At 39.1% G+C, this 18,383-nt stretch overlaps 1 protein-coding gene across 10 annotated transcripts in view; it reads left to right on the forward strand.

Moving 5' to 3' along the window:
• Nucleotides 1-9,841: 9,841 nt before the first annotated feature.
• The window catches only part of KIF21A (kinesin family member 21A), a 157,072-nt gene continuing 148,530 nt past the window's right edge, over nucleotides 9,842-18,383 (forward strand). For 8 of the 10 annotated variants that reach the window (XM_027093530.1, XM_027093532.1, XM_027093535.1 and 5 more), the window contains exon 1: nucleotides 9,855-10,305. In XM_027093530.1, the coding sequence (XP_026949331.1) occupies nucleotides 10,262-10,305 (44 nt within the window). In that variant the 5' untranslated portion in view covers nucleotides 9,855-10,261. Of the gene's footprint in view, nucleotides 10,306-18,383 lie in introns of all 10 variants that reach the window. The other 2 variants (XM_027093531.1, XM_027093536.1) reach the window with 1 other exon arrangement.

The raw sequence follows: 18,383 nt of genomic DNA on the forward strand, positions 1-18,383 counted from the left end.
GAAATAAGGGGTAGAATGGAGATAAGCTGATGAAAGTAGTTTTAAATAGGATGTCACTTAAGCACTAAAACACTTATTGAATTCATTTAATGACTTATAAGTAGGAATAAAATTTAGTTCAAATTCTTTTTTATGTTCATTATAAACTCCTCAAAGGAATAACTGTCCTCTTGCCTTCCTATCAACAATTCTTAGATCCCTGGACACCTAGCTTTCCTTTCCCCTGTCCTTTTAAAACTACTCTCTATGGTTACAATTAGCTGTGTTGAACTGATAGCTCCATTGATTCTTCCTCTGTCCTCATTCCCTTTGGTTCCTCCAGTGCCTTTATGCTTGTGTTCTACCCACCATTTGACACTGTCTCTACCTTTATTATTGTCACATTGCTTCAACCCAAGATCTCCTTCTACAATTCACTTTCTCTTTCCTCTTTCTTCTACCAAATGAGCTCTCCCTTCCTTCCACCCAACTTGCTTGTTTTAGTTAGTAGCACTACAATTATTCTCTCAGCTGCCTATGATGAAATAAAAATCCAAATTTTAAGGCAAGACAAGAAAAATTTAAACATAAACCATTTTCTTTGCCCTTTGGCCTCCTCCCTCCCCTCTAGTGTGTATTGTGCACCTGCCTTGTGTCTTCACCAGATCTCCCCAATGGCAGAAATACATGCTCAACCTTAAAGATCGATTTTTCTACTTCTGGCACCAGCCATGTAACTCCTCAGAAGATAATATTCTTTTCTCGACCATATAAAGGGTCAGGATGACACATCTCTCGTCTTGTATGGGCAGACATCTTTGATGAATTTTATGTACAATGCCAATATGTCATTTCCTTTAAAAATATCAATTGGAAAAAAAAAAAATATATCAATTGGTGCAGAACAGACTGGTCAGATGACCTGGGGAAATACTGTGCTGCACCTAACAGAAGTTCTTAGCTTAAATATTTACTTTAGACCTTATTAATGTTACTAGCTATATTACTTGTATTCTGTCTAATTTACAAGATTGATGTTTATTGCATTACCAAATGTGTGACTGAGTTTCAAATAAAATTAACGATGATTAGGCAACTTGAAACTATTGATCAAATACATAGTTCTATAAGATCAGTGATTGTAATAGTGTAATTCTAGATATGGGAGGAAGAAATGAGAGGAAACCATTTCCTGGACCATAACGGACTAGTCCAGAGGCTTTTGGCTACTGGTAATAGGGCTTAGTCTAGGACTAGCACATGGAGTGGCCTATCAAAGAAATCCTCCCCTGATCTGGGAATTCTTAGCACAGTGGGACAAATTGGTCATGAGATGTCTCCCAAAGCTTGATTGAAATTAAGATTGAAAGGGAGGGGACTGTAAAATAGAGAATGTTGCTCAACTTCCAGTTCTACAAGAATCAAGTCATTAGCCACTGCTGTTGCTGACCTGCAATACACCCTGAAAGGAATTCAGGGTGAAGATCAGAATGAGACATTCTGTGCTCTGGGAAAACTGACAGAACTGGCCCTCAGATAGTTAGCTATTTCCAGGAGAAAATTTTATGAACTTGCGTCTTCCCAATACTTAGAAAAGCACTAAAACCATTAACTAAGATGTACGTTCCTTGCAAATAACAGTGACCTTGCACCAAGATGTGTGCTTGAATGCATGTATCCACTTGGCAAAAATCACATATACACTGGCTTCCCGCTTTACCACTTCAGAAGTTCCCAGAGCTCTCTGAAAGACTGTCTCCTGGGTTATAATACTCAGGTTGGCTTAAATAAAATTTTCCATTTCTTTCTTAAACTATTAATTTTTCATAAACACCTGTATTTAGCGATAGTTCTTAAAACTATTTTATAAATTCACAATATTTAATTGAAGGACTCTCTGAGACCCTTTAACTGACATGTCTCCCTTGTTCTCCCAGTTGATGCTTGTATCTTTTTGGTGGACTCTTCATCCAGTGGTTTTCTAGTCTATGCTTGAACATTTTCAATGACAGTAAGTGTAATATCTAATCCCCTTTTATTATTCTCCCATATTGCTAATTCCTGTTAATTCTTCCTTAAGGATGCCTTTCACTTGTAAGTCTTACTTCTCCATTTTCACCATAGTCTATTAAGATGCCTAGTTTAGGCCCTTACCATGTCATAATTAATTTATTATGATATGGTTGCCTAACTGAGTCTCCCAAATTCATCTCACAGACTTGGACCAGACTCATACTTCTTTTTAAAATTTTATTTTATTTTGCATATTTAAAAATACTGCTTCTGTCTTATTACTGTTATACTCACAAGATTTAAATGGTTTCCTATATTCTGCTTTTATCAGTCTAAACTCCTCTGCTTTCTAGGTTCTATCCACCTTACTTCTCATTGATATTGAAACACACCTTCTTTTTTGTGGTGTATGCATAAGCAAGTGTGTTCAGGGGCTGCCCTTAGCTTGTTGCTAATTTGCTGCCCATTGACATCTTATTGTGTCCATATCTCTGTTTTTAATCTTTGTTGCCACCGTCAGAAACAGAAAGAAGTCCTTTAAATACTCATTTTGGGCTAAAAAGAAAGTTTAACCACAATTTTCCTATTAGAAATGGTTTTTCCCTTTTATACTTCTGCAAAAATTGAAGAGGTGGCTTGGGATCATAAAATAAATACAAATGTCACCAGTTTCTCCTGTCTGGGAGGGCTTTCTTGGTGGAGTCTACTGTGAAATAGCTGTTTTCAGATCAAATCAAGGAAATAAGAGCAGAGTTGGATACTGATTTAAGTAAAGCATCTTACAAGTTTAACTTGTGTGTTTTCCCTTAAAAAGCACTGATTCTACCAAATGGGTACCTTTATTGAGATAAAGCTAAGCGTACGTTTATTGCAAAAGTTGATGAAATATTTGTCATATAAATTATAATTAACCTTAACTTCATATTTTTAATTGCTGTAGGTCTTTTAAAAATAGAATAAGGATGAAAAATCCAGAACTTCATTAATCTTTTGGTTTCAGGGTATCCAGAACCATGAGAATTTGAAAAATACCCATTTGGAGGTAACAAGAAAAGAAAATGTTTAGAAAAAAGAAAACAAAGGCAGGAATTTCAATCAACAGATACAGGAAAAGAAAGGCGATATTGATGAATAAATAAGAGGATGGGCTAGTGAATGGTGAAATGTTCTCAATTAGAAATAACTAATAAAATTATCTTTTGGTGATTCAGTTCTATAATATTCCAAAATTAAAAAAACAAAACCACACAAGCAATGAGGTTCTAATGAAAGACTATCCCAAACTGCTTATCAAGTTCAGTCCTGCCCAGTTAGAAAAAAACACACTCCTCTTACTAGCTTGGCTCAAGATGTTGGCTCAAGACCAGCATGACTTAATAGCTGTAATTTGCATTTGAATGCAATTAACTGGGCCAGTACTTTGGGGTAATCAAGCTGCCTGCAAATACACATATGCTGCAAACTCAAAAAAAGTCCTAGTGCTGGAGAGAAGAGTATTCTTTGAATTCTTCTTAGATTTAGTACTCAGGTCCAAGACTTCATATGCAATTTTAGGTTTCAAACTCTGATTTTAAGTGTGAACAATGAAATTTAACCTTTATCTAGTTGTTCATTCTTAATAAAGAGAAGTTTAGCTACCTGCCATTTTTTTCTCTTTAAAGAGTAATTTCACTGTTTCTGTAAAAGTGATTTGTTATTTTTAAATTTTCAAGAAAGATACAAAGAAAGAAAAAAATCATTCAAACCTTTATTTTCCACGCAGAAATAACTCTCACCAATATTTAAAATAAACGTAAATGAAAAAAAATGTATATAGGTAAAAGTTTGATTTTTTAGTAATGTTATGTCATTAAAAATAAATTTACAAGATGTTAAACTGCTTTCATCATGAGATAAACTACTACTATAAGTATTTAAGCTTGCCTTGCATTACTTTCCAGTTATATATTCTTCATATGCAAACACTTGTAGTGTAGGCTGAGATTTTCTAAGCCCAAAGAATAAAATATATAGTGAAACTAACAGTGAAGAGCAAAGAGGCCAGAACAGAGAGTCAAGATGCCTGGATTTTTATTTAGCTCTGCTACTAATTTACTGTGTAATATGTGTGTGTATTGGGAGGAGGGGAAACTGGTACGGTGGTCAGTTCTGTCAGGAACTGTCTCCTTATCTGTAAAATGAAAGGAGTGAACTAGAATTGTAAAATGTCCTCCATCTCCAAAATTAATGAAACCTTGCTTACATTTGCTGGGCTCAGATGTTCTGGTTTCCTTCCTGATAGTTTGAACACCACTTTTCATAGACACCATGGTCAGGAAACAGTCTCTCAGAGAACCATAACCAATGGGCAGCAGATGATCTACAATGAAAACTTGTTCTGTATTGAAATAAAAGCATAGCATACCCTTCTTCTGGTAATCGCTGACTTATACAAGTAAGCATTGGCTGCACTCTTGAATTTTCCACAAATTCTGCCCGTTAGGAATTTATGATGTAGTTGAGGAGTTAAAAAGTAATAATTATAACAAAACAAAGACATACATGAAGTACAACAGAGATTTGGCAGAAGAAAAATATCATACATCTGGTCCAGAGGAGGAGTGAAATCAGGAAAAGTCTGAAGAAAGAGGTAATTTTTGAGTTGGGCCTGAAATATAGACAAGATTTTAACAGTTAGAGTTGTTGGGGAGGCTTCTGTTTCCTCACATGTAAAATGGAGGTAGTAATTGTACCCACTTTCCAGAGTCATTGAAAGAATCAAGTGAAATAATGCATGCTAGCCACTTAGCACATTGCACTGGCAAGGTGGAAAAGCCCTATAAATGCTTTCCATTGTTATTAATAGGGAAAATGTATAAAACAAAATGAGTCATGAAGGAAAATTGATATTTCTGATTATGGTATTAAGGATTAGTTTTCTTAAGGTTTTTTCCCAAAAAGATTTCTGAGGAGATATTTGTCTAGGCATGCTCTTCCAAAGCCAGTTGTTTGCATATGGAGTTGTAATCAGTACTATTTCTTTTAGTCTTTCTGCTAGCAGCAAAAAGGAAGTAGCAAATAACTTTTAATGACTGATTAGAATGTGGACACCAGAGAAAACACAGGGTAGATAGCCTAGAGGGAAAAAAAACTGGTGATAGTTGCCCTCATGAATGTTGTAGCTTCCTTTTGGATGCTTGTTTAGGGTGTGCTAGAATGTATCTTTTGCCCAAATACACCTTAGACAGGTGCAGCTAAAGCATCAGTACCTGCTTTGTAAAACAATTCATATTTACAAATGTATTTATATTATATATTATATATGTATGTAGCTCTTTTTATAGCTAGCTTTATTGTGTACTTATTGTGAGTTAGTGCTGTGATTAACATATGATAAGCGAAGCTCTCAATCTACAAAACAACTCCATAAGGCAGAAAATACATTACTTGGGGCTTCCCTGGTGGCGCAGTGGTTAAGAGTCTGCCTCCTAATGCAGGGGACACGGGTTCGAGCCCTGGTCCGGGAGGATCCCGCATGCCGTGGAGCAACTAAGCCCATGAGCCACAACTGAAGCCCACGCACCTAGAGCCCGTGCTTCGCAACCAGAGAGGCCACTGCGGTGAGAGGCCAGCGCACAGCTGCGAAGATTAGCCCCCGCTCACCGCAACTGGAGAAAGACCGTGTGCAGCAATGAAGACCTAATGCAGCCAAAAATAAATAAATAAAAATTAAAAAAAATTAAAATACATTACTTACATACAAGAAGCATCTTGCCCAAACTCACATAGTCACTCAGCTAATATTTAATGACCTGTACTGTGTGTCAGATACATGTTGTAGGAGCTACAGATACAACAGTGAATAAAACAGAGAAGATCCCTGCCATCTTAGAACTCAAATTCAAATGGAGGGAGGCAGACCATAAACGAGAAATAAACAAAAAGCAAGAAAATACCAGTTAGTGATAAGGGCTATGAAGAAATAAAATAGTGATGTGATAGTGAGTAACTGGGGGTACAGTGCTGGTTTCATGGGTAAGCAATCAGTGCAGCTACACAGGGCCCTGTGCTTAGAGGGACCCTACTTTTGTTTAATGCCCTGCTAGCACTGTCTTGAAATTCTTAATAATTTTATCTTTGAATTTGTTTTGTAAAGGAGGTCTGATAAGACAGTGGAGCATGTGGGTAAGTAGAGGACATATGTGCAATACCCATAACCTCCATTCCTTGGTACACCATTCTCATAGCTTTTGTGATGCCCTGTGAGCACAGAATCTTGGTTGATGCACGATGTATGGAAGTTAAGTAAGATTCAAAGCCAGGACAAGTACGAGTTAAACGTGTTACATCTATGACTGACTAAGCAGGGAAGCTGACACCTTGAAAGACCATGCTTCCCCTCAAACCAGAACTTGCTTCAAATGCAAAAGAAGGCAATGGCATTCTAAGAAGCACATTGAACAAGAACCCTATCTTATTTCTTATTTACACTTCCCTGTAGCTGCCAACCACTGACTCTGAAAATGATGACATAAAAGGTAAAGAAAGACAGGGAAAGGTAGTTCCTCTTCCTTTCAGTTCTTCCTTATTCATCTGCAAGCCAAAGGTGAGAAATTGTTAGTAGAATGTGGGTATATCAAGAAGTAAAATAAAAACAGTTGAGTTAGTTTTGTGTAATGTTTCCACGGTTCAGTTAAGAATCAAATTCACATGCATGTATGAACTACACAACAGGAATTGTATAATTTATAATTCCACATATGCGTTAAGTGCTTTTCTATTCATACTTAAAGCTGGCATTGAACAATAAAAGATGAATGGTAAAATTATGCCAATAATTAAAAAATTTAATTTTTCTTTATGGAAAATGACATTAATAGTGTTTTTACTTACTATTTAATGGGAGAGCTCAGAAGAAAGGAAAAAGCTTTTTATTTTAATATCTTTAACTACATTATTATATTGCTTTCATAATAAGACACTGCATTTTTACTTTGCGCTGGGCCATGCAAATCATGTGAGCTGGCCTTATGGGAGTGCTACTTTAGATTGAATTATCAGGAGAGGTCCCTCTGAGGAGATTGCATTTAAACTGATACCTAAAAGACCAAAAGAAGCCAACTATGGGAAGATTCAGGGAAAGAACATTCCAGGTAGAGGGACTAGTTAGTGGGAATGTCCTAAGGCAGGAAAAAACTTTGTTTTCAAGAAACAGAAAGAAGGCCAGTTTCACTGAAAAGTAGCTGTTAAAACTTGGAGTGGCAAAAGATAAGGTTAGAGTTTGGAGAGGCCAGAGTGTGAAGAGCCTTAAAATCCAGAATTTATTCTACTTGTTTTAGTTAGCCATTGGAAAGTTTCAGGCAGAGTAATAACATAAATGACTTATGTTTTAAAAGATCACTTTTTTGCAGTGTGGATGCAAGAGTGGACTCAGGGAGATCATCCTGAGTGGTCTATACCTAAAGAATTCCTCACCCTTCCAGATGGAATTTATCATACTCTTGTCATAATTTCTATTATTGCACTTATGGATTTTCAAATTTGTCTCCCTGAACTAGACTGTAAGACACTCTTAATTCTCTTCATATCACTAGTGTCCAGCATTGTTTGCATATTGCAGCTGCTTATTAAATATTTATTGAGTGAATAATTGGGAAAGGATTTTTTGCTCTTATGGTAAAAGCTCTTTCCTCAGAATTTTCTTCAAGTTAAGATAATTAATTAATTAGGTGAGCCATAAGGAAAGGGGTTATAGCAGCCATAAGGAATCTGAAGTAAATACAAAATATACACTTGATTTATAAATTTTGAAATTTGGGAGAAAAATACTGACTGAGTCATCAATAGGAATTTGAATTTTTATACTAACTTCCTGAACCCACGTGCAACACGTACCCAAAGACATAGCTATTATTGGTGCTAATGTTTTGGCCAGATGTTCCAGACTGATGGCTTGGGATTGAAGTTGGCCTGAGACCTATTTTGATTGGTTTGCATGGTATGTAAATATGGTGCTGAATTAGTTATTGATATTTAAAACTAAGGAATTTTCACATAAAAGTCTGACTTTTCTCTATTTCTTTTTTGCCATACGTGGCCCTCTCACTGTTGTGGATGCTCCCATTGCGGAGCACAGGCTCCGGATGCTCAGGCTCAGTGGCCATGGCTCACGGGCCCAGCTGCTCCGCGGCATGTGGGATCTTCCCGGACCGGGTCACGAACCCGTGTCCCCTGCATCGGCAGGCAGACTCTCAACCACTGTGCCACCAGGGAAGCCCTCTCTATTTCTTGAGAAGTAACAAACATACAAGCAAACAAAAAGCTTGGAGGCATTGGGTCTGCATTCCAGCTGGCCCCAGCCAAGGAGGGCCACTGCCTTTGCAAGAAGCCTATGTTCTCTATTTTTTCACAATCTGCCTGCTCCACTCACTTAAATTACCTGCCTGGATTCTTGTGGTATTTGTGTTTGTGACAGCTCCTACTGAAACATGTATGTACTGGTACTATTCTAAATGAGAATTTTTTTAATATAATAAGTTCTTAAATTATACATATTTCTCTTTAGTTTTCTTGCTAAGTTTGCTTGGCTTTACTTGCCTTCCTTGTAGCTTTTATCAATTCGAGAACCAAGGTGGCCAGTCCAGATCCACCCAGATGTGGGACTGCCAGGGAAGGAGGAAATGGTGTTTTGATTTGCTGATAGACAAATACTGAGGAAGAGGAGGTTCTCCAGAGGGCAGGAGAGCTTTGCCACCAATTTGATCTGCAGAGGGTATTCACCATCTCTGCCCTCTTTACCTCCTAGTTACGTCTGTTAAGACTCAGGAGTATTGAGGTTAAGGGATGGAATAAATTTAAAACTTCTATAATTATATATCACATAGGCCTTCACTTAAGATCATTAAATACTTCTCTTGTTTGTCCCAATCTGTGCTGCTGTTATCTCTGCTGATAAGGATGATTACGTGTGCCATTTTAGATTGTAGGTACTTGGGACAGTGTCTTTATTTGGATGGTGCCATTTAATGTATTATACTATTTTGTAGGAACCCACATGTTTATTTAGAGAAATGTATGGGGCAGCCCACAAAAGATACTCTGTGGCAAAGCTAATAAAGGCTGTTTCCACAGAGCTATCTAAAGGAATGGGGAAGCACAATAGCCACAAGCAGAAACCACAATGGGTCAATGTTGATAGAATCCCTGGATTGGGAGGTGCTTTTTGAAGGCCAGAAAGGAAAGAAAGTCCGTTGAGAAGGATTTACTACACAGCATGTCTTGGTGGATATTCAGTTCTGGGAACTCTTGGCAGTACCAGGGTGCAGTTCATTTACCAGTGTACAAATGGTTTAACAGAAAGGCATTCAAGATTCCATCATTTCCATAGCCCACACGGGCTGGTAAATGGGCGATGGACTGCAGAATCCAGCTGCCCAGAGGCAGTGGCCAAATCCGGGATCCGGTTTAGTATGAATGACTGACTCCTGGGAAGGAGAACGTTTATAGGGGGCTGGGGATAGGGGTCAGAGTCCAAGCTGGAGAGAGGACAATAAGCTAAGGGTGGAAACAAAGGCGAACCAGAGCGGCAGCTGGCAGATTGCTGGCGCTCCGCTGGGGAATCAAGCTTTGCTTTTAGAAAAGAGGCAGGCTGCAGCAGGGCGGGCTCTAGCCGCAGCATTCTCAGAAGAGCCTGCAAGGGCGCAGAGCTCGTCGCCCTGGGGCGTGGGCAGCTCGCGGCCGGCATCCCTCCCCCCCGCGCGCCTCCGGGCCAGCAGCGCCTGGCAGTGCCCGCCTAGGGCAGGGCGGGGCGCAGGCCGGGCAGCGCTAGGTGGGGCCGGCAGCTAGGCCGCCGTTGACACAGTGCGGGGCCAGCAGCCCGGAGAGCCTGGGCGGGTGTGGCGCGTTCAGCCCGGCCGCCCGCAGGCCGCGTCCCCATCAGAGGGGGCAGGGCGCACTCGCCCGTCCAGCAGGAGGCCCCTGAGCGGCCTGCTGGCTCCGCCGCCGCCGCCGCGCTAGCCATTCAGCGCGCCGCGTCTCCGCCCCAGTGCTGGGGGCTGAGCTGGGGAGAAGGGGCGGGCACCCGCGAGCAGTGAATCACCTCCTCCTCCTTCTGCCTCAGCGCTGCTGCCGCCACCTTTCCATTCAGTCGCCCAACATGGCTGGAGCGCGGCGGAGGTGAGCCGTCCGCCCCCTGCAGCTCCAGCCTCCTGCGCGCGACCGCCGCGGCTCCGGCGGCGCCTCAGTTCTGCGGTGCAGAGGCCCAGGGGCCCGGTTGTCGCCTGCCGCCGGCATGTGGGGCGCCCCGGACGAGAGCTCTGTGCGGGTGGCTGTCAGGTGAGGACGGACGCGGCGGCGGGCGGGCTGCGGGCGCGGCGAGGATCTGCTCTGGCCCGGGTCACCGGCCGCCGCGCTGTGGAGATCTGAGAGGTGGCCCGGCGGGGGCCCGGCGGCTCTGGAAACCGAGGCGACGGGTCTCCTCCGGCCTGGCGCGCGCGGCCGAGTGCTGGCTGGGAAACCTCCCGCCCTCGGGCCCCGGGAGTTTGCAGGTGACTGGCAGCTGCGCGGCGCCCGGCCCCGGGGGCGCCTGACTCCTCTAGGGGGAGAAGCCGTCGCCGCCCGCACCAGCCGGGTCGCGCCCCCGAGGAACAGTTGCCTCAGGTTCGGCCGCCTTGGGCGATCGCCTGTCTGGCTTTGCCCGGAGGAGCTGCCCCTCTCCTGGGCTGTGGTTCTCTTCTTATATTTGTAGCGTGACTGTCTTGACGTGTACCTGCAACTCCGGCCTTCGGAGGCAGGAGACAAAGCCTTACAATGGTGGGGGTCTAGATTTCTGTGCAAATGGACGTCTCGTTAAGCATCGGCGGGGACTAGATAGCACCAGCGTGTGGGTATTGAAGACATTTCTGGCGCTGGAAGGGATATTATATTTAAGGGAAAATTCCCTGGTGCTAGGTCTGTAGAAGGAAGAAAACTCCTCAGCAAGTGTAAGGGTTAAATGGGTGACTGGGTGAGAAAGAAACATACTGAGGTTCAGCAGGGTGGTTACAATATAAAATTACATATGCCTGGGTGAGAGTTTTGAAATACTACATACATCAAAATTGTAATTTGGTCAAGGACAGATACACGAGTATTGAATGTAATTTGGATTGTTGATACATATCAAGAAGCAGAGCTCTGACAGTTGCTCATGGAAAATTGCAACATCATCGCTGAAATATTAATGAAGCATTCATGGTAGAGTAAGTGGCGTTGCTTTTATAGCGCTTATAGTCTGTGAATTCGTTTCTCTTTATGTATACATTAAAGATTTATAAAAATAATCTGTCCTCTGAGAAATTATTTTTTAAAATTTTCTACCCTTGTAGTCTTTCTGAAAAGTTATTCTTAAAATCCTATCATGTCAGTATTTCTATAGCTATTTTAGTGACAAATCTTGGTTAGGTATAGAAATGGTAGTTTTATGTATACTTTGTTTCTTTAATCATCTAAAGAATAAAATGAATTATATATATATTTTTCATTCCCTTTACAGACCAGGAGATGGCCACCCATGGAGGTGACTGTTTTATGACTGTTTAGAACCACCTGTTATAAAGCTTTTGAAGTTTTAATTTGGCCTTCTTGGTTATTCTAGGGCTACTTATCCAATTGCTGGATTAGTTTGTTTCTCCTGTTTACCGCTACTACCTCTCTTTTGGCCTTTTAATGCTTATTAGTGACTGTACATGGCAGATGAAGGGGAGAGAGAAAGAGGAAACCCAGTAAGATGCAGTTTTGTTAATTAGCAGGTTTGGTCAAGGAGGGTAAAGAAGAAGCATAAAATAGTAATGAAAACAAACAAAAAAGAAAATTGGCTGTCAGAGAAACTGTTGTTAGAGAGTTAATATTTTTTTAATCTGTGAATTCTCTAGAATATCACAGGGCAGTTTGTTGACCATGCTTTTAAAACTGACGCTGCTTGCAGTGGAGATTAACAGAGACATGAATCACCCTAAAGTGACGTTGACAGATAAATAACTTATACTTGGTTTTGGTATGCATGTTAGCACTTTTTTAAGGGAATATGTGTGGGTCTGTTTTTTGGGGAAAGACTTTATAAAAACACGTTGTGAAGTAAGCCACATTGTGAGGATCTTTTTTTTTTTCCATTAAATACATTGTCTGAATAGATTGACTCTCTAAACTTACTTTGCATAGGATAAAAATAGCTTATATAGCACTTTGGCATTTATAAAGTGTATGGACATATGTTTTCATTTAAAACAAATATTTATTGAACATAAAATCCCGTCTCTGTTGTCCTAATTTCTGAGTTAAAAATAGCTATAATTATTGGACACATAGTATGTGCCAGGGTCAGTGCTGTGTGTTAAGATGTTTTACATCCTGTGAAATTGCATTTATTCATCATAACAATCTTTGACTTAGGTCCTGTTATTATTATGGCCATTTTATAGGTGAGACACAGAAAGATTAGGTAACCTTCCCCAAGTTAAACTGGTAGCAAGTGGCAGAAACAGAGCTCTAACCCAGACAGCTTGACTCTAGAGCTCAAGTTCTTAACCATTAAATCTACATAGGCGTGAGGCAAGAACATGCTTTGCAAAACTTTGCTTGGCTTAAGGTCACTTGCCTCTTCCTGGTTCTGAACTAGTTTAATTACAAATGAATGACTTTGACAGGATATTCATACCTCGATATTCCTAGAAAAGTTAGAGCTCAGAAAGGAGGAAACTGAACTTACCTAAACTATTTCCTCCGATTTTTTAATCTTTCCTGTGACCTCCAGTCTTACCTTCCAGTTTGTGATAGTCTTCATCAGCAGGATAAATAAAGCAATACATAGACACAAATGATCAGGGCACTTGACTTACTTTTCCCCTTCAATGAATAATGTAATAACAAATAATAGAGTTGACTCTACTTATGTAAATGCACAGTGTCCTAGAGGTTCTTGTGTTTAATTAGATATGGAGACTTATCAGTATGTTAAAGCTGATGACTCTATTTTAGGTTTCTCAAATAAGTGCATGGGTCATATACAGCTTTGGGGAAAAGAAGTTAAACAGAAAGTTTCTCATTTAGGAAGAACATTTTAAATTCAATTTCTGAAAATGCCTTTTGGCAGAGTATATCTGAGGTGTTCTGTAGGGTATCTTTCATTGTGGTAGGTATGAATTCAGATCACCCTCCCTGCCCCGCTGTCTAACCCCCTGTGGCTATCGAGCACTTGAATTATGATTAATACTGTAACTGAACCAAACCTGGTTCCACTTTCCCAGTGCACAGCAAAGCCAATTTACTGACACCAGGTTGTGGTGAAGTAAAGTACAGCTTATTGCAAGGCATACCCACTCTGGGGCCAAGCAAGGAGAATGGGCAGCTCATGCTCAAAAGACCCAAAGTCCCTGATGGCTTTCAGGGAAGGGTGTTTAAAGGCAAGGTGAGGGAGAGGGTCTCAGGGTGTGTGATCAGTTGTGGATATCTTTCTGATTGGTTGGTGGTGAGGTAACAGGGTGGTATTTCAGGAGTTAACATCATCAACCTTCTGGTTCCAACCGGCCTGGGGTCTACCTGCTTGTGGTCAGCATGCAGTTAATTTCCTTCACCTGGTGGGGGTTTTAGTATCTGTAAAACTACTCAGGGATATGGCTCAGAATATTATCTATAGCCCTTGAGGAACTAAGGGCCCTTGACATTGTTTTAATAAAAATAAAACTGTTATTATTTTGTCTTGCTTGACTCTTTTCCTTTGTATCTGCATTACTCTGATTAAATATGCTCTTTGGAACTTGGGGAAGGCCTAGGAGGCTAAAGCTTTTCTACAAACAAGAGGCCAGGGACATGGGGAGGGGTGTCTGTCCCTGGGAAGACCCTGCAGGGTCCTGCTTGGTTTCACCACAACTGAGAAACTAAATTTTAATTTTTATTTAATTTTAGTTAAATTTAAAAGCTGTCCTTCATTTAGTTTTTGGAAAACTTCTAGGTATGCTTGGAACAATGTGGCTATGTGGACCTATTTTTTATCTGTAAAGTTTATGAAATGTAAATACTTATAAAGTATTTCTGATGAAAATTTAGCCTCCTAATTGACATGTATTGTCTGTGTAATATATATATTCATAAATCATATATATATATGACTTAAAAAACTTAGTGTGAAAAATATATCAATCTTTATATTACATGTTAAAATGATAGTGTTTTGATATGTTGAGTTAAATAAAATATTAAAATTAATTTCATCTATCTCTTTTTCCTTTTTTAAAATATGGCTACCAGAAATTTTAAAATTAAATATAATGTTGCTACCATTATATTTCTATTGGATAGTGCTGCTCTATAGTTTAAAAAAATGTGAGGAAGAAGTATAGAATAAAAATGTTCATAGCCACCACATCATAGATCTGGTATTTTCTGTAGATCAAGAAAATACCAAAATATTGGGTGTCTGTTTTTAGAGTGGTTATATATACACATACACACATATCTATGCACGTATGTATGTGTAAGATTTGATTTAACAGCAACATTTTTTCCCTCTGGGTGCATAGGTGTAGAAAGTTATTGATAATAGACTGATGGTAGCTGACTTCCTAGAAAATGTAGTAAGTTCATAAATGTCACCTACAAAAGTGAGCAATTTTTAGTGTATATTCTATTTTTATTATCTAAGTAGTATACTGGGTTGAACCATTCAGTTAACTTAAAATAGTAAACTCAAACATTTTGAATTCTAAATCTAAGACTTTATGAAATGATGTGGTGTAGGAAAGTACAGTGTTTGTTGCAAGGCACCAACCATGGGGCCAAGTGAGGGGAATGGGCAGCTCACGCTTTCCCTTTTTCCCACTATGTCTGAATGCTGACATAACATATAAAACATTTTCCCCAAGAATTTTATCTTGCAAAATATGTCAAGAGCTGAAAGAAAATGGAGATACAGAAAGGACCATTGTGTTTTCATGTTATTGTCTATATGTGGTTGTGAGCTACAATTTTTTTCTTGGCTTTGGCAGAGAGCAGGACATATCCTTGACACTGAGTTTGGATTAGTGTGTAATGTTGTCTAATTTGCTGTGTTTTTACCTTACTACAGCACTTTTAAGAAGTGGCATTGCTCAGCTAGCTTAAGTGCTGATTGGATAGTTAAAAGCTCTGTTTTGGGTCTGCCACTGGCACTGATTTGCAATGTGACCTCCCTGAACTTTTCTTTTCCCTCATGCTGAGATGGCAGTGTAAAGGTATTAAGGGTTATAAGAGCCTTTCCATATGCAGTCTGTTAAATATGTGATTTTTTTGTTGTTAGCCAAACTGTTGGTACTAACGGTGCCTCTATATTGACAGGAAGGACCTATTTTGACATTTCAAACTTGTCTTTCCCACAATATGTTTATTGTGGGTACTGTTGTTACTTAAGAGGAAACATTTAGACTTTTGTGATCTCTTTGTCCAATTCTGGCTGTAATACAAATATGCAGTATTTTATTTAATCTACATTAAAACCCTATGAGATAGGCTGGATAGATACTATCCCTCTTATACAGATGAAAAAGTGAGTCTCAGAGATACTAGGTGACCTGTTCAAGGTTTCTCAGCCACTAAATACCAGAATTGGAACTCAAACTCAAGCTTCCGGTACCTGTTTCTCTGTTCTTAAAAATATTTCCAAATGTTTTCAAAATATTGGGTTGGCCAAACAGTTCATTTGGGTTTTTCCATAAGATGTTATGGGAAAACCCGAGCAAACTGTTTGGCCAACCCAATATTTCACATACTAGTTTCAATGTAATAAGGATCTTTCAAGCTGAAACACGAATATACATGAGGTAAATTATTTGAAACAATTTAATGTTTAGAGAATGTAGAGGCAGATGAGCAAGGCTTTCAGAAATATTTCATGGAAACAGGTGGTTATCTGCTGTTGGTCATTTGTTTATTCCTTTCTTCATGCATCAGACATGTATCATGTGCCTACTATGTGCTGGACACTTTCCTACCACTGAGGATACACGACATACATGACAGACATGGTCCCTGCTTTCATGGAGCTTAGACCTAGCAGTGTGAAGCTCTTTTTAAATGCACAAACTATGTAGGACCTAACACTAAACATATCAACAGCACAATTAGAAATTAAAGACAATTGTTGCAGTTTAGTTTTTATTTGTCTCTTATTTTTTATAGCATTTTTTAGTTCATATATTCCCCAAGAACAGTGATTTAAAAAACAAAAATTATGTCCTACTTCCAAGCATATTTCATACAAAAATTGAACTCCAAAGCCTGTGCATTAGAAGGATATTATTTCTATCTTTGTATGTATGATATAACATGTATGCCCTACTTGTATTGTCTTCACATTTGGATCATAAAGTAAGGGAAATGAAAGAGAGGAGACTAAAGAGCTTGTAGATTATGTGAGCTGAAAGTCAATGAAGTTATTTATTTAAATATGAGTTGATACTTTTTCTTCAGACAAGGTTTACTACATTTATAGTGTGGTAGGTCTGATTGTCATTTGGAACTCCACAGAAGTTCAGATTTCATGTCTATTTATTACTACCCCTTGAGCTCTTACCTGCTAATTAGTTAATATTTTGGTGCATAATTATGGGGTAGTAAATGATGCACTAGAAATTCCAGTTTAGTGAAGCCATGAAAACAGAAATTATCTTGGTAGTTAATTTCATAATCTGCCCAATCTTCCACTTCTCATCCATTTCTCCTCAAAGAAGTGAACTTGGAATATCCCTTATTATGGATGTTTTCCTGTCAGACATGTTACAGCTTCCCTGTGTGACCCTGACTTATAAATGGTTATTTTCTGTCAACATTAGACATGACTTTTATCTAAGTTTCAGATTAGGAAGGAAAATACATCAATGAAAATGCATGCTAGATGACATAATTTGTATTCAGTGTATCATTAGAATAATTTTATTAAAAATAAAATGGATGTTTGTTAGTTTCAGTGCTTCTCTCTGGAGAGCGGATTTGTGAATTCTGTCTTTGAACTTGGTTTCCCAGTGGATTAACTATTTAATCTTCTCAGGGTGTTAAAATAGTTTTCTTGTGGCTCAGGCTTTATTTGAAGCAAATGACAGACAAGCCAAAGGGGACCATTTTGATGACATCCTACAATTATTATATTTCTTAATGTTTAGGAATTATATTTGAGGTTCCTTTGTTCTTAGTTTTTTTGAAATTATTAGACATTTATATATTGAACATAAGTTTTAGTACCTCTATAATTATTGGATTTAAAATAGATTTTAAAACTGAAAGGGACCTTGAAGGGACTAGCTGGTTGAGGCCCCTTCTTTAAGATGATTGAGGTAATAGAGACACTGAGCAGTTGAGGGAATTGCTTGAAGTTCCACAACTAGCAGCTCAAGTCTTCCGTTGACTGTTGCTGTGTATTTTCTAGGACTTCATGTTTTGCTGGCAGACATCTCAGAAATAGAATAAATTTATATTTTATAAACTACAGTTTTAATTCCTTAAGTGCTCCCTTTAAAAGTTTAATTTGGTATTTCAGTGAGTGCTCCCAATCTCAGTGCCCATTATTTTGGCTTTGTGATTGCTTCAATTCTAGAAACTAGACCAGTGATTCTAAAAAGGACCTCTTAAGAGGTAAAGAGAGAGGGATCCCTGGAGTAGAAATCCAGGTCTACATTTTGAGGATCCTATTATATTAAAATGTGAAGAAATGCCAGAACTAGGTTATAAAAATAATATAGACTGTTTTCAACATATACATATAACATATTAATGCTTTAACAACCACCATGGAAATGCAATGTCTGTGTAGCTTAATTTGGGAATAGTATTAATCATGTAAATAGGAGGATTTTGTCAATGCTAGGCCTGGGACATGTGGCCTTCTCCCTCTCCCCTCACCTTGGTTCTTAAATTTTTTTTTTCCTACCCCAACAGATTTGAGGATTATAGCACATTCCAATAATAATGGCAGCCTCACTATGGAGGGATGGCTGGAGGGTGGGGAAAGGTAGAGGTAGGGTAGGGTCAGTGTGGTATATTTATTGGGATCTGGAATTGGAGCTGGAGGTAGAAATCTGAGTGGTTTAAAAAAAAAACACTTTTGAGTATTACTTTACTAGAAAGGTGGTTCTTAAACTTTTAAATAACGTCTCAGTCCCTCCTATCCTTATTTTAGAAGGAAGTAAAGGATACAATACATTTTGGCCATACTGGAGGCCTGTCATCCAAAAAATATCCTAAATCCTACCTCTACTTGAAGCTTTTCTAGACTTCATGCAGGGAAGTTTCTGCGTTTTGGGGCCGCAGACCTTCTTTATGTGATTCTCTCTCTCTCTCTCAAATTCCAGTGAGAGAGGTATACACAATATTATGATTTTCACTGTTCAGCTTGAAATGTCCCTCAAACT

Source organism: Aethalodelphis obliquidens, unplaced genomic scaffold (assembly GCF_003676395.1).
Source record: "Aethalodelphis obliquidens isolate GAN/ISIS:26980383/991018 unplaced genomic scaffold, ASM367639v1 scaffold84, whole genome shotgun sequence".
In the NCBI taxonomy this organism is placed as follows: domain Eukaryota; kingdom Metazoa; phylum Chordata; class Mammalia; order Artiodactyla; family Delphinidae; genus Aethalodelphis; species Aethalodelphis obliquidens.